The 16,324-nt window shown below is 48.9% G+C and overlaps 1 protein-coding gene across 1 annotated transcript in view; it reads right to left on the bottom strand.

Moving 5' to 3' along the window:
• Window positions 1–16,324, bottom strand: part of HID1 (HID1 domain containing) — a 30,475-nt gene extending 14,151 nt beyond the window's left edge. The window contains exons 1-5 of the mRNA XM_030013047.1: window positions 16,064–16,324; window positions 7,779–7,928; window positions 5,257–5,427; window positions 2,350–2,463; window positions 275–381 (exon numbers count right to left, since the gene is read on the bottom strand). Coding sequence (XP_029868907.1) covers window positions 275–381; window positions 2,350–2,463; window positions 5,257–5,427; window positions 7,779–7,928; window positions 16,064–16,129 — 608 coding nt within the window. The 5' untranslated portion in view covers window positions 16,130–16,324. The remainder of the gene's footprint in view (window positions 1–274; window positions 382–2,349; window positions 2,464–5,256; window positions 5,428–7,778; window positions 7,929–16,063) is intronic.

Raw genomic sequence — 16,324 nt, 5'->3', positions numbered from 1 at the left:
TACAGTACAGAGCTCCTAGGCATTTTCAAAGCAGCAATGTTTTGCCAGTTCCTGTTGCAGACACTCCGACTCCCATATCATACTACAAAAAGCTATTCAAAAGGTCAGCTGTTTTTTTTCTTTTGTGTTGCTAGTCCTGTTAGCTCAGAAAGGAGCAAGTAGAAAGCCCCTTGGGAATCACAGATACTCAAGGAGGGAAGGAGACCCCCGTCTCCCGCAGATCCCCCTCCCCTGAGCCCAGTTTCTTTCCATTCTGCTTTGTAGACCCTCTTACCTATTCAAGTCATGGATGTAGTTAGGCTGTGGAGAATGAGCAAAGCCCACTCCTGCCTCCCAGATGTACTCACAGCTGTCAATGGAGTGGATATCTTCTGCTGTGTCCTGTGGGGAGAAATAAGAGGTTGGACCACAGAAGGCAAGAGCAAGAGCTGACAGCGCTAGTGGTATCCAAGGCAGTTCAGCTGCTCTCTTTAGCAATAGCAAAGAAACAAGCAGAGAAGCGTCCAAACACTCAGACTGTGCATACCAGCCCCACCCAGGGAGCACCCCTGACAGAGGGCCTCTCATCTTCAACAGGTACTGAGCACCATGCAGAATGAGGCCATTCCTCTAGCATGCTACGGTGCAATGCTAGCCACCTCCACTGGGAAGGGTCACCCAATGCCAAAGGATCCAAAATACATTCTGTTCTCACTACTGGAGGCATCCCCATCTCCTCTCCTTTCCTCCACATCTCCTAAAACAGCCCAGGTCAGGGCTTTTCCTTTACAGATCAGGAGCACCACACAGGGGTTCAGTCCTGCTCGACACCTTGGCCCTACCTCAGGGCACGTCATGTTGAGTTTACCCACATAATGGTGACTCCCAATGGCTGCACCCCAAAGGTAGGAAAAGCAGCAAATTAACCCTCAAAGAGCTCAGACTTTGCAAGCAAGTGATAAAACACAGAGATGCAGGCACTGTGCATGACAGAGGGAGCCCCAGTTTCTAGCCATAATTCCAGGACTGACTTCAGTAGGAGGGCAAACAGCAAAAGAGTATGGGTCAGTCCCAGGTCTCCTTTACCCGTTCCCTCCCAGTTCTTACTCCTCCTTTTTACTCAATTCTGCTTCAGCAACTATTCACCACAATCTGTACCTCTGGGGCCATACGCTGTTCTGCCATGAGCATGAGGTGGTTGTACCCATCTCTCTGCCCTGAACCTGCAGTCAGACCAGATCCAGAGAGGGAAGACAAGCTAGACAAAGACTACAGAGGACACAGGCAGCTAACAGCATGGAACATAAAGCATTCACGATCTCATTGTCTAATTCAAGTTGCCCAGCGCCCTGGAAAACCAGGCTTGCTGCTGCCAAGGGAGAAATCACAGGTGCGGTGCAGTGGGGCTCTCCCAGGAAAAACTTTTGTCACCCCAACTTGTGCAATCCATCCCAAGTAACAGCACTAGACAGCAAGTCCACCTACTTCAGCCTCACTCCCGCTTACTCTTAGCACATAGGTAGCTCTGATCCAGCCTTGCCCCTTCATCCCCAGGTGATAGATTTCAACCCTATTTCTACTACCCAGAAACCTCAAGCAAGCAATTTAGTACTCAGTTTTGTCAGGGAATTTTGGAGCCATCAAATACACAGTGGTTTAGCACGTTCATTTTTAATTTACTTCATAGCTATACCAAAAAGGAGGGCTGCTCACTTTTGTTTACAGACTGGACTTACAAGAAACACCACAGAGTCATTGGTGGGGGAAGAGGGAGAGAGTGAGGGAGGGAGGCAGATGCACCAGAATCTGTCATTAGCACACCTGGTAGGAGATCCCTGCTTCAGGGAACTCCTCTGAAGTAAAGACAGTCACCATAAGGATCAGAACACATTTGTCTGCTGCAATGACACAAAGAGGAAGAGGAGGTGGAAAGACACAACAGAGACCATCTACTAATTCAAATCACAGCACCTGTGATCAGGCAAACAGCTGCTTCCTGCCCCGGTCTGCACCAAATTGCCAGCGAAAGGAACAAGGTGCTAAAGGTCTCTGCTTCGCTGGCAACAGCAGAAGAGCAGTTGTTTGCCAGAACAACCACCTTTTCCTGAGGGGTGAGCTGTAGTGCAGGGGTAAGTGCCAGCCACTCCAGCTGAGGCTCACCCAGCTGTCTCAGAACATCTGTTTTAGAAGGCACAAACAACACAAGATGAACTTGAAGTGTTGATCAATATTAGTCACTGTGGGTTCAATCTCAGCAACTCCGTATTTTCCTGCCTGCAGGTTTGCAGGAAGCTGCTGGGGTTTTCCAGGGTACCCCCCTACCATGCAGCTAATCCACCTCTATGCAAATACTCTCATGTTTCAACTTACCACCGTGCTCCTCCGGTGGCTCTGCACAGTGAAATCGGGACAGAAGAGCAGATCTGCGACAGCAAGGAGTAATGACTCGGCCAGTGGCCGGGCATTTTCATCGTCTTCATCTCCCTAAAAGCGAGAAACGTAGAACAGTATTGTCAGCCCAGGGTTAGCAAAATGCACATAGTAACTCTAGTATGACACTGCAAGAGAAGATACACTCCAAGAACAAGCAGGGAGGCAAGAAGTTACAAAGGAACAAGAGGGAGAAACACACAAAACCTAGCCAGTACAAGAAAGAAATTCCCCCTGAAAGGTGATGACTAAACAGGAACAAGCTCTTTAATGACACCAAACTGAGCAGACAAAGGCCTAGAGATGTTGGGGAAACAGAAGAGTAGCACTGGACCTTGCCACATGGAGATGCTTGACTTATTGAAGACAAAAGGAAAGGGAACCATTTACAGAGAAGATGGTTTTACAGTCATGAAGGAGGGTGATTTGGATGGTCCACAGAGACAGCAATAGGAAGAAGCCAGCCAGCAGTGATAAGGTGTAAAACCTCTCAAAGTCCTGTATGGGCTACCCAGAACTGGAGGTGACAGAACCAGGAAAGGCTGTGTGCACTGTGCAAGGGGCCACCTCAGTCTGCCGTGGCAGAGCAAGCATGACAGCAGAGAGGATTTTGCCATCTCCAGCGTTCAAAGCAATCACTCGAATCATGCATGGCTACTCTGCTGCAGCCGTTGCCATGGGAAACCTTGCCAGATACTGCCTGTCAAAGAGCATCCTGGATGGGAGGCCTTCCCCACCACACACTGGTGCTGGAGGGAAAGGCAGGGAGCAGGAATGGCAGGAGCTTATCTATCTCAGCCAGGCCTCTGTCAGCCTGCACATGACACATGGCTCTTAAATCACAGCAGGCAGCTAATGGAGATAATAGCCTGTGTGGCTCTGACGTCTGTCTCGGTGACAGCAGGAAGACTACCGTCAAACAGATCCCGGATGTAAGGAGAGGCCCAGAGAGGATGGATGGAGCCAGCACAGCAAAGATGCTCTTACTTGAGCTCGCAGCCAGTGATGAAATGACAAGCATTAGGGTACAAGGGGATTTCTTTTCCAAGAATGATCTTTGCTAACATCACCTCGGCTGCCAGAAAAAGTCCCTGCAGGCTCTGGGTACCACCACATCCAAAATGGGTGACACAAAACAAACCAATAGATCTGTACATAATACAGACTCCCTTACAGGAGGAAGGCACCCATGCCCCGGGGAGCTCTGCCATCCATCACTGCATCATGAAGCAGGTGAAAGATAATCACAGAGATATTTGCTAATGGTCCAGGCATACCACCATCTTCCCTTTCAGTTCCCAGGGAGAAATCGGCCTTCAGAGAGCAAAGCCGTTGCCCCTAGATTAGACGTGGCCCCAGCTTCTCTAACATCTCAGGGCTTTATTTGTTATCCCCTGCCAGGCAGCTCAGCCAGCCCTACAGCTGCTTCTGCATATGTTTAAATGATGGAGCACACTGAACCACAACAGCTCCACCAACATTCAGGAGGCAGAGTGCAGCAGGAGGGCTCCCAAACCCAGCACACATGCACTGGGCTGGATCGCCCTGGGGTGACCCCACCACTTTGAGGCTGAGAAACTCTCTTCCAGGTGCTGAACAAGGTAGAAAAACAGTTGTAACAGCAGCCTGGCTGCATTAGAGCTCTTGGCGCCCTGCGAGTTCCTTCCCAAAACAAGCTCCTCCATTATAAAGCCTCTCCAGAATTCCCCGGCCCCTGCAGGGATGAAAGGATGGACAACCACCACCCTCCCAATCACACAGATCACATTAACACAGCAGGGCTAGCAAAGACTTCCCTTTCCACCACCCAGAACTTCCCCTTGAAGTGCTTCAGGCAAAACAGACTAGAGGTGACAGGCAGAGACAGCGCAAGGTGCAAGGTTTGTACTGTACCAACCACTGCTGATCCTTTATAACCTTCCCCAAAAACACTGCAGTACACTTAACGTTCAGGGCAAACCACACTCTTCAGTACAGCCACGCTGACCTGCAGATTCAGAAACTCATAAGAGAGGGCTTTCTATGCACAGAGCAGGCAGCTGCTGAGGGAGCAAACAGGCAAATATGTATTGCTGGCCTAACTCAACTGTGTTTTCAACACTATTTCTCCTACTTGCAGGAGATCCTGAAGCACTTTCACCCTGTTCCTCTGAGAGACACAGAAGAGCACTATTGTGCCTGCTCTCCAGACAGAGAAATGTAGGGAAGTTCAGAGACTCCCCTGAGGTTATACATGTCACTGACAGAGCCAGAAACAGTACCTAATTCTTTAACCCTAGTTCTTTAACCACTCTTGCCCAGTTGTGGGCTTCACCTATCAGGCTAGGCCCCTGGTTAAAACTGTATCACTCAGCTCATAAGCAGGGGATTGAGTCATGATGCTGAGAGCTTCTCTGACACTGTTTGCTTTAAATGTGACATTGTAAAATCAGTGGAAATGACACCCTATTTCTGTTTGACTTGAATCTTAAATCAACTTTAGCTAATGGAACAAGGTCATTTCAGTTTAAGAAAGTCATACAGCCTTTAGTACCGCTCTCATGTTCATTTCGAGTCACACCTTCAGTTATACTGGAGAAGCCTTCCCTCACATACCAGTGCTCCCCTACAGCTACACACCCAAATGAAATATTCAGATGATGCAGCAACCTGTGCCAAACAAAGTAGCTGAGGGTGAGAGGAAGAACAGCAAGAATCAAAGGAAGGAAAAGAACTTAGAAGGTGCCACCTAATTTCTGACCGAATAGAAATAACTGGAATAAAGTTGCCCCCAAATGTACATAGGGTCTCCTCGCTGCAGCCTCCCCTTCACCCTCCAGAAAGCAGAGTAAGTGCCAAGAGACAGACCCCTCCTCGGCCAGCCCCAGGGACAGTTGACCAGAAGAAACCTCTCCAGTCTGGGTCCTCAAAGATGTAAGGCAGGATTCGGGTGAGGAGCCGGCAGCAGTTCAAGACGATTTGCCTCTCCTTCTCGGTGTGGCAGCCACTCTCTGCTCCCTGCACCAGCTTCTCCACAGCCTGAAGGAAACAAAATCGAGGCAGGTAGCATTAGCCTCAACACAAGTTACCAAGAGTTGGGCAGGTCTGTCCTGCTGGTGACACCCTCACATAGCTATAAGCAGTTCTTGGAGCCCATTTTCTCCGAGTTCAATGGTACAGGTGCTGTTGCTGCTTGAAACACTGCAGAAATAGGGTTCATGATCTTAAACAGACCTTCTTGAATTTCTACTGTCCCACTGCTAGATACCTCACATGCCAGGGCTAATCCACACAGTACACGTGCCATGCCATGTGAGACAGCCAGCCAGAGCACCAGAAGGCTCCTTCCAGCACTGCTCCGTGACACCACACTCTGCAAAGAGCAGATCAGCTTAATCAGCCACATCAAGTACACAAGACACAGGCAGAACCAAGGCAGCGGTGCTGTGCTGCATGGTGCGAGGCAGGGGAAGATTGCACAGAAACACACAAACTGACAGATCTGCGTGTGCTGTTGTGATTACAGCAGGGACCTTTCCTGACTCAAGAGGTGGGAGCTAAGCTGCTGCCTGTGACCATTAAGTGTATGGATATGGCCTCCAGCAGAGTCTGTCAAGGTCCTGCTGCAAAGGAGGGTGTTTGTCCAGGTTTCCCCCACTGACCCTGTGAACAGGACTGCTGCTCTGGAACGAGCTTCTGGGCTGAGTCTCCGCAGTCCATTCAATCACTGCTGAAACTGCCAATGGAGACAGTCACCGGGTTTTTCAGAATAGGATGTGGGTCTTGCCAGCCAGCAACCACAGCCCCAGGAGGCAGTGGCAGGAGGTTTTACCCACAGATAGAAAAAGGCAGCTCCTTCCCCCAGCAGCTGCACCCACTTGCTCTTTCTCCCTGATCCCAAGGGGAAACAGAGGGGGAATGAAAGCCAAAACATATACCAAGGATTCACCTTGCTGCTTTTTAATTCATGAGGTCATGTGTCCCTGCTTATTTTCATAGCAGACTGTCTGGGTCACTGACTCTGCTAGCTTGCGTCATTGCCTTAATGGGTATTTAAATGCTGTTTGCATAGTCTCAGCCTGTCCACACACTACTCTGTGACTGAGCTTACTATTTTTTCAGGCACGTTTATGACTCTGTACAGTCTGAGTCTCTAGCCATGACTGCAAATGACATTTCAGCCACACTGTTGTGCTCTCCACGAACACGCAGCATTGCCAAGTCCAGTGGCACACTGCACATGGCACAGGTCAGGGCCCTCAGCCTGGCAAAAGCACTGCAGAAGTCTGCAGGCTCCTCTGACCCTGATATCCCAAGATCTAGGGCTCCCGGATAAACAGCCCTGCAGTCATCAGGTCTTCCAGCACATCTGTTTCCAGTAGGGAGAACAGCCCATATTTTAGTCTTGGTTTGGGGGGAAAGAGGACACAGAGTCAAAGGCAGTACAGTAGTCAGTACAGGTCTCCTCGGCCCTTTTTGATTCCCAAGCTGCTGACTGCCAGAAGCCAGGAGATGGCACTAGGGAAGAACCATTCCATTTTCCCTCATTTTTGTATTTTCTCAAGTATCCACTACAGGCATCTGTCTGAGGCACGATTCCCAGTCAGAGGTACCTTCAGTATGATTCAGTAGGTCTCATTCACATTTTGCAGAGCAGGAAAGAAAAACAGGACAGCAACAACCATTTAAAACTGGGAAAATGCCATTCCAAATGTTTCCAATACTACAAATTCAAGGCTAATCAGGAGAATTATTAACACCTGCACTTTCCCAGGCAGAATAAGTCTCAGGCTGTTGCTCACCAGCTTGACAATTTGCCAAACCTAGCAGGGTAGGAAACATGACTCAATGTCCCTTGTGCTCCACACAAGGATGTGGCAACACCAGAAGCAGTACCAGGGATGTTCTGATATTACAGCAGAAGGAAGAAAAGTCTTAAGATCTCTCTTGAACTTCATCCAGGCACTTATACAGTGACAATCTCCATATCCCTCTGGGTTCTACCAGCTTGAAGCCAGACTGGTGCACGGTGAGGAGCAATTAGATGCAGACAAGGAATTGGATGTACCAGCCTCACCACAAATATGCAGCCTTGGTACAAAGTCCCCTAAGCAGGAACCAGTTTATACAGCAGGCAAGACCCAAGAGGGCAGAGTGAAACACAGGAAGGGGACAAGTGGAAAAAGGCTCCGAAGTGAGCAAATGCCAGCTGTAGTCTGTGCTAAACCAAGAGAGGAAGAGCTGAGAGTTACCAACACAAGAAGACAGGGACAAGCAAGCACATCATGTGGTACAAGGAAATAATATGGTACCTGTCTCACCTAGGGAGTCATAGGGCTATTGATCCACGGACACTCCCCTACCAAGGAATAAGACAGCACCAACCTTACCTTATAACACAAAGTTGCCAAGTTTGAAGGCGATTCTTCTCTCACTGCTCGGATCTCTGCAGCTGGTACAAGGGCAAAGACATCCTGCACTGAAGTGGCTGTGTCTGCCCAGAACTGGTCCCAAAAGGCATCATCCGTTGCCTCCACAGGCTGTGGAGAGACAAACATGGTTACAGATGCAGAACTACCATTCTATGAAGTCCAAACATCAGCGATTATGCCTGGCTTGGGGATGGGACCAGGCACAGAAGAGGTTCAATAAAACATACTGGCACTGGTTTTGTACCTCAACCTTTTTGTTATCAGGTCTTTAGCCAATTTGATCTCCCAAACAGAGCATTCCCTCAGCGAGTGGGTGAGCAGCAAGACCAACTGCATCAGACTGGGACTCTCCAAGTCTTTCATGGAGTCACAACATACATGAGGCCTCCTGCTTGTCTGCAACCTGGGGCAGGTATTACAAGGTCTTTACCAGCATGCGTGGGCCAGGCTACTGTCATGCACTCTGTCACCTTCAGAGTAAGCCAAGGATGCCCTGAGCATGCACTGGAATTACTTCTACTGTAACCAAAGTCTCAAGGAAGCAATCAGGGACATCTCACAGTAGGGCATGAACGGACCCACAGAACTGACAGACCCACCTCAAAGCACTTACGGATGCAATGGAATCGATCTTTCTGAATCAAATATTTATAGAGAAGTGGACTCAGTGCAGCTGGTCACTGCCAAGGCTTTGTTCTTAAAAAGCACTGTGTGCAATTCAAAGAGGAAGATGGAAGGAGGAGACTGATATACCAAAAAAAGCAATCCATTTCAGACCTGTGGTCTGAGAAGCCCACTCCCCCCACATGCATGGGAACACACCTCTTTCCATTACCTTTTCTGGCTCTGCAGGTGCGGACAACCTCCTCTTGTTACCAGCACTGTTGTCCCCTTTCCACAGTGAGAGAATAAGTATTCTCCTCAAGCCCACCCTGAAACCCCACTGCTAGGGATGCTGGCCATAAGGACGGTCTGTTTGCCAGGCTGCAGCTGGAAAGACAGCTCTGTACAGCTGGCTGCAGAGTCCCAATGTTATATCCCCCCAGCTTCTTCGTGACAGCATGGCATCTACTTAGAAATCAAAATAATGATGACAACCTGGGTGTCAGGTTATACGCGGCTGAACAAAGCGGACTGGACCTTACTTTGCCCTTTATGGCTTTGTAGAGCCAGAGAGCAGTGCTGGCCATTCAAGGTGAAGCAGAGGCCCAGACAAACAGGACCAGAGGTGACTCCAACCCTGCAGAAGTGCGGTGATGACCTGCCACTCCCCAGAAGGTGAAAATGCCAGCACTGTTTGCTGAACAAGAAGGCATCTCCATTACACAACATCTCAGGCATCCAAAGCCTGGGAGCTCTGAATAATCAGGAAAGACTTCACTTTTCAGACAGCCTAAAACTGAGCACAGCTCTTCCCATCTAAATACTAATACTTGGCAAGAGATAGGCATCACCCAAACAAGTCTGGGAGTGCTCACTCAGCCCAAGGGTCCAGCTACAGGGGTGGGATAAATACATGCCTATTTATGCCAAGCAGTGTGAAATAGATGGATCCACGACTTCAGTCAGAAGAGGAAAATGGAAGCTTTTCCAGAGGAGTTTCCCCAGCCATGCCAAGGCACGGTGGCATGCTCAGCAGGTCAGAAGAGCCATCCACCTGAGCAACCCCAGCCCTTGGCTTGGGATGAAGGCAGCCTCCTACCTGCAATGTGCACCGGCTCTAAAGCAAACAGCAGCTCTCGCTAACTGAGATAATCAGCACCGTGGGCGGGTCTACCATGTCAGATGGGAAAGGGGCAAAAATATGAATGTGTGTTTAACTTAATTCCTGCCCACTCCCAGCTTTGCTGTAGTAGGCAGAAAGCTTGCCCAGCTATATGCTGTTTCTAAATGGAGCTAAGATGCGACTCCAGGGAGAACAGCTCATTCACAGCTCTGACACGGAGCAGTGCTGCACTTCCCCCTTTGCTATCACCTCCTGAATTAACAGCCACAATCTGGGAACAGGTGATGTGTCACTACCACCCAAAGGCCAAAAAGTGAGTGGGGCAGGGAGGCAGGCCGGCTGCCCCCAAACTGGTATAGCAGGTTACTGCCCTGCAGCAATCTGCCTTAATGCTCCAGTGCCGTAGAGGCTGATTATTGCTTGTCCTGGTCCTTCCAGCCATGCAGTGAATCAGCCCAAGTGACTCTCCAGTCTTTAAAAACAAAATCGGAAAAAAGTCCACAGGTGTTTAGGCAACTTCTTAAACTCTGCTCTAGTGCTGAAACCCTCTTCATTTTATCACCTGGCCACCAAAGCGAGTTCCCACCAAACCTCTTCCCAACAGAAGAACAACTTTTTCCAAATGATTCAACATCACAGCTCCTCAGAGGGGATCTGTAGGAACAGGCAAGTGTTTGCAGCCTGACTTTCAGCTTCTTGAGTGTGCAAAGGAGCTGTGCTCTTTGTAACCTGGGCATGAAATGCTTAAATGGAAGCAAAGCTATTTTGCAAATCTAATCTCTACTTACACTCCTCAAAAAGAGCCAAGTATTTGGAAATCTGATCTATATAATGCTTGAAACATCCTACACATCCTACACCCCCTTTCAAACCATGTACCACAACCGCATGTATAATTGCCACATGTACTGACTGGCTGCCTGCCACAGCCACTCCCATTGACAACAGTGAGCAGCAATTGCTGCTAATTGAAGATCATGCATAAATAATGGCTTCACTCTCATCTAGAGGGGAAGCAGAAAACCATTTCCCTCCAGTAGATACAGATCCCTTTACCTCCCACTAGCCTGAGGCCTCCTCAGAGGTCGAACACAGCCACTATTTTACAGGTGGTAACACAACAGCTAAGACAGATTGAAGAACACTGTCTTCGACTAAAATTACATGCAGTTAGAGAAGCATAGCAGCAATTACCCAGACTGCAACGTCGGATGCTGCAGCCACATTAATGTCACGGCTGCCATCTTAGCAAGCAGATTACACTAAAACACCATTTCTTTAATTTTTAATAGCTACAGCAAGTCAGCTCCTCATCAACAGATGGTATCCCGTGTACAATCCTGGGACATGGATTCAGTACTGAGTCACTCACAGCCCGCAGCCCCCCTGTTTTAATTAACAGTCTGGCATCATGAAGCTACTCGATCCACATAATATTCATCTCCTTGATAGAACATTACTGGATGTTTTTAAGCTGATTGTATTCTGCACACAGCATCTCTGGGGATCTAAATATCTATTTCCTCATGCTGAGCTCACCCAACAGCCTGTATCTAGCTCACAGAGAAGGGAAATACAGAGACCTAGAACAGTCTTGCTCACCAGCCACAGATATGTTCATTTGGAAATGTCAAGATTTAGTTAGAAGTGTTGGTACTGCACATGCTGCAGTAACAAATTCCACAGCACCGCAGCTAACTTTGACAGTGCTTTAACCAGAAGAGCTTACGAGGAGCTGAATCCTCAACCAGCCATGCTGTGAGCTGGAGGCACTTCAGATCCTCCAGATGAGCACAGATCTGTCTTCTTTCGGGGAGAGAGCTGCAGCGCAGGTAAGAAAGAGCCTGATGTTCCTCCAGCAAGTACAGACAACCAGCTCTGCACCAGCAGTGCAATGAGAATAAGAACTTCATCATTCCCAGAAGAATTGAGGGATCAGTAGCTCAACTCTACTCTGGAAACACAACCAGCACATCTGGAGAGCAAAGGAAGTTCTTGACACCCCACGCATCCCACTGCAGAGGCTGCTGAAGTTACAGAGCTAACTGGCAGAGAGAGATGCTGCTGCCTGAACCAAGCTCTTGACACCAAAAGGATGAGATGACTGTAGCGCAGAGTGATTGCTGAGAACTCAATGGGCAGAGCCAAGGTGATGTCACATCTCAGAGTGGGCAAGGAGGGAGACTTTTGCTTTCAGCTCATCTGGGCAAGGTGTAAAGACCTCCCACCTGCAGGCCGACCACACAAAGGTGGAACCAGTGCTACTGGACACCTCCAGCCTTTATTTCCCAAGAGTTATAAATGTTGAGTTTCAGGTTCTTTAAAGCACACCACACACGCTGTAGGAGTCAGAAAAGGAAGACGCTTGGTTTGCAAGCATCTTCCCAGTTACTGAACAGAGAATCACAGCCCTGAACAGGCAATCGCCCGGCAAACAAGATACGTCACAGGAAACAGGAAAACAGAGTTGAGCTGACCATGTCCTATAAACAGGAAAAGGTTCCAAGGCACAGCCTCCCCCCATTCCTTACTGTCCTCGGTCTGACGCTAGCACCACCTTCGCTTTCTCTTTCCCAACCAAGAGCTCTCTGCACTTACACCTTTACATCGAATGCTCGTTCCCCACAATTCCTGCAACAGGACCCAACCAGAGGGCTGTCCTTAAACCAGTTCTAAGGTTGCTACAAACTGCCAGTGGAGAACCAAGGGGGCAAGCAGCTGCTAGTCTCGCTCACTGTATTCTCCTTTTGCTTCTTGCTAACATGCCAACTGAGTATCCCACCAGCCAAGGTAGCGAGGCATTTGGGGCAGGGACTCTCCTTTTTCTGGGACTTGACAGCAAAGCAGGGCCCTAGCCCCTGACCAGGGCTTCTAGCCAGTACTACACAAGCTCAGATAATATTTAACAGCAGCGTGCTCCTTTCCACCCCAAATGAGGCAAAACTGCAGAGTGTAATGACCACAGACCCATTCATGCAGCACTTGATTAAGCTCTAGGAGATCAGGCAACCCTGTAGGGCCAGTAGATTAGTTTGAGGCAATTCACACACCTTTGTACCATCTGTTTGTGAGCTACCATGCAAAAGGAAAGTCTGGGGACAGATTTATTCAAAATGTTAATAACTAGCAAGATTTCATCTCTGCTGCCAAGGATGGCAGCTCTACAAATATTTCAGAGTAATAGGATCTTTGTGATCAGCAGTGCAGAATCAAGGAGAGGCTCCACATGAGTCTGTCACCAGTTGTCTGCTCCCACAGCAGAGACAGTGTTGCAAAGGAAACTGGAAAATGGGATTTGTAGAAGTCACAGTGAAAGCCCCGGACAAAAGTCAGCTGTGTGAAGTGTTAGTTACAGCTTTGCTTTTAAGACACCAACTTTGCTTTTGATCAACCCGAGACACTTGGACACTTGAGTCAAGCTTGAATACTATCAGAAATAGGCTACCAGAAACAGACCTCTCTCCAAGCACAAGATGTACTTTTATCAGGCTCAAATTGACAGCCTGTTGTACTACTGCATTTCCACATCAGGGAAAAAGAAAGGACTGGAGTTTGTCCCTCATATTTGATCCCTCCTGTCTTTTTAAAAGCAGAGGCATAGCTAGCATTAAAATCTAACAAGCTGGTTCACAAGATCAAAATTTCTTATCTTCCAGTCAGTTGCTTGCAGGAACCATTTAATCGCTAACTGACTGAGAAAAGAAACCGTGCTTCCCCAGCAGATAAGACTCACAGCTTCAGTTCCCTGCTCTGCCACTGACTAGTTGTCATAGTTTCCCTTCACCTGTTAAGTAGACACCATTTTGATGGGCAGTTTGGGAGGGCTCACACATTCTCCATGATAAAGCACACCTGTTTTATTATTAAAAGGGTGGGCTCTATGAATCTAATGGTGTACAGTGTAATGTAATATATATGTATCATATAAAAATCCTAAAGCCCATTTCTCCATATGTGATTATAAATACACATCTGTAGCATAAGCTAATTCCTTCCTTCTGGTACTACTGTCCTTTTTTAATCACTAAAATAATTCTGAAATGATTTTTTCTTTTTTAATACTCTTACACCTTCAGAGTTCTTCTTTGGCAATTAATTAAAAAAAATCAATTAAGTGAATTTCATTTGTGTCCAGACTTGGTTCAACTTTTAAGTTCTGGGCTCCATGTGTGCTACAAGCATTCAAGTGTTATGTTCCTTACAGATTTATTTAATTTTTGTAAAATGTTCACACAGGAACGCTCATATTTTTTAATTAACGAAAGCCTGGAGATTATAAGAACTTATTTTTAAGAAAATTTAACTTCACTGCCAACTCTAAACCTTCACCAGTAGTGAACAGCGCTTTCTGCTCAACCTCTTCCTTCCATCAGAGCCTTAGGAAACACCACATAAGTGCATTACTAAGCTCACGGTTTCATGTTACCAATGATTTGACGAAAATCTATTTGTCCAGCTACCTAATGTCAGAGGAGAAGGCTGCAAAAAAGGAGACACGCTGCTGAAGCAGCAAAGTGTATTTTGAGCTAATAGTGTTGAAGGATTTGACTCTGTCTGTTATTACAGCCTGGTTTTGAATCCAGGGTCTCATGGACTAGGAGGTTGCACGGAGGTTGCTTCTGGTACAAGCTCAGAAGACTCCAGGAGAGTCCAGTCACGCATTCTGCACAAGCAAATACCAGTGCCCTTCTACAGTATGTAAATATGGGAGCGCCAACACCCCACCCTTTTTCCACATGGCAGTTAGTCTCACCTAGACTGCAAAGAAGTGAAATGAATCCAGCCAAGAATGAAGATTTTTCTCCTTCCTTTATTCGGGGCCCCAGTGAACCTTCTTTCATTACACACATCGACAAACCGGGGGAGGAGAGCACTCTCTTCTTGGCTGGCAATACGAAGGATTGCCTCATACAGGATTTTCTTTGTGAACAGCAGACTGAGAAGATCTCTGTAGGCTTGATTTCCACCCCCCTGCCAATCTCACTTGATAAGCGTGTTTCCCAGTGGAGGAAGGACAGTCCAAAGCTGAAGGCATTCTGAACTATTTAGCATCTGGATGAGACTTTGGAAGAATCCCTTAAAACATTAATTCATCCACTTTTTTTTTTTTTTTTGCCTAGGGATGTTGTGGAACATCCACAATTGGAGGCTTTTAAGAACATGTTCAAAAAAAGCCATTCCTGAGCAATGCAGATAGAAGTGATACTGCTTTAGAAGTAGAAACACAGTTTCCAAAGCCTCTTCCAGCCTCACTATCTGTGATTCATTTCCCAGTCCTAGTCTTCATCTCTTGAGTTTTTACAAATTTTCTCCTATTACCCTTTACATCCATACCCTTTTCTTCTGAATTCAACCCCCATCGTTAAGTATCTTTCTGCCATAACCTCCAAGTTTTCTTAGCAGCTGTTATTCCTTCACCACCAAAGGTGGATCACAACAGCAATTCTCCATTGTAGCTCAGAACCTGAGACGTGATTGCTCAATAGAGCAAAATCCCTCTGCTCCTTAGACAGAAGTACAGTCTACTAATTTTCTGCCAGTGTGCTGCTGCTGCCGGGCTCTCAACGTAAGACAAGAACTAAGATAGCTCCCAGGACATGTGCAACATCTGCTAGACCTCTAGGCAACCACGCTCCCTATACACAGTCCTGACTTCCTTTCACTTAATTCCTTCTCCTCTACAGCCTGCAGAAATAAAGCGTAACTTCACAGGTTACAGATGGAAGCTGCTTCTGCTGCAAAAAGCTCTCCCAACATCATGGTTGGCCAACAGCCCTTTCGATCGGCTATGACCCAAAAACAGGGCAAGGTTCTCCACCAATTATTCAGGAAAAAAAAAGATACAGAAAAGGGGGCATTGGCAATCCTTGTGGTGATGTAAACCTGCAGCTGAATACATTAGGAGCTGTGGACATCCCTGACGACAGCAGCATCTCGGTCTGCTACCACACGATGCCGTTTAGCAAAGCGAAAGATGTCAGCGGCGGCGAGTGCGGTGACACAGGCATGGCCCTGCCAGACCTGACGGCAGTCCCCACGAACCAGCTGCTGCCCCGAGGCAGAGCGCGGCCTTATGGTGTTACTCGTGCCCCTCCGTAGACCAGCGACACGGCGGATAGGACCAGCTTGCCCAGACCCCCCATGGGCTCCCCAACCTTATGGCAAGGCCTCACTGCGAGAGCCTGGACCAGAGCCAGCCGTGGCTAAAGCCCCCGGCGGTGTTGTCACCTCCGCCCTCCCTGCTCACCAGGGTCGGGCTGCGTCGACAGCGGCCCGGTCGCCCCCTTCCCTCAGCCCCGGGGGGGGGTCTCGGGGCAGGGCCGGGGGAGAAGGGCCTGTCAGCCCACCCCGGCTGCCTCCGAGCGTCCCCGGCCACCCCACAGCCGCGGGAGGCCGCGCCTCAGGGCGGCCGGGCGGGCGGCTCCCGACATGGCGGCCCCCCTCACCTCACCTCACCCACCGCCCGACATGGCGGCCCCCCCTCCCCTCACCCACCGCCCGACATGGCGGCCCTCACCTGAGTCTTGGTGGTGAGCTGGATCACCGCCTTCCTGAAGTTGAGCTTGGAGTCGGCGCTGCCCATGGTGCGGCCCGGCTCGGCGGGGCTGCGGCCTGCCAGCCGCGGCGGGCAGAGCCGGGCAGGGCCGTCCCTCACGCCGCCGATCCCGCCTCCCTTCCTCGGGCCGCCGCTGCCGCCATCCCCCTTCCCCGCGCCGGCGGCTCTCCCTGCCTCCCTCCCTCCTGTCAAACCCGGCCTCGCAGGTGCCGGCCCTCCCTC

Source organism: Aquila chrysaetos, chromosome 5 (assembly GCF_900496995.4).
Source record: "Aquila chrysaetos chrysaetos chromosome 5, bAquChr1.4, whole genome shotgun sequence".
In the NCBI taxonomy this organism is placed as follows: domain Eukaryota; kingdom Metazoa; phylum Chordata; class Aves; order Accipitriformes; family Accipitridae; genus Aquila; species Aquila chrysaetos.
The sequence above is the reverse complement of the archived record's forward strand: the minus strand, read 5'-3'. Positions and strand labels throughout refer to the sequence as shown.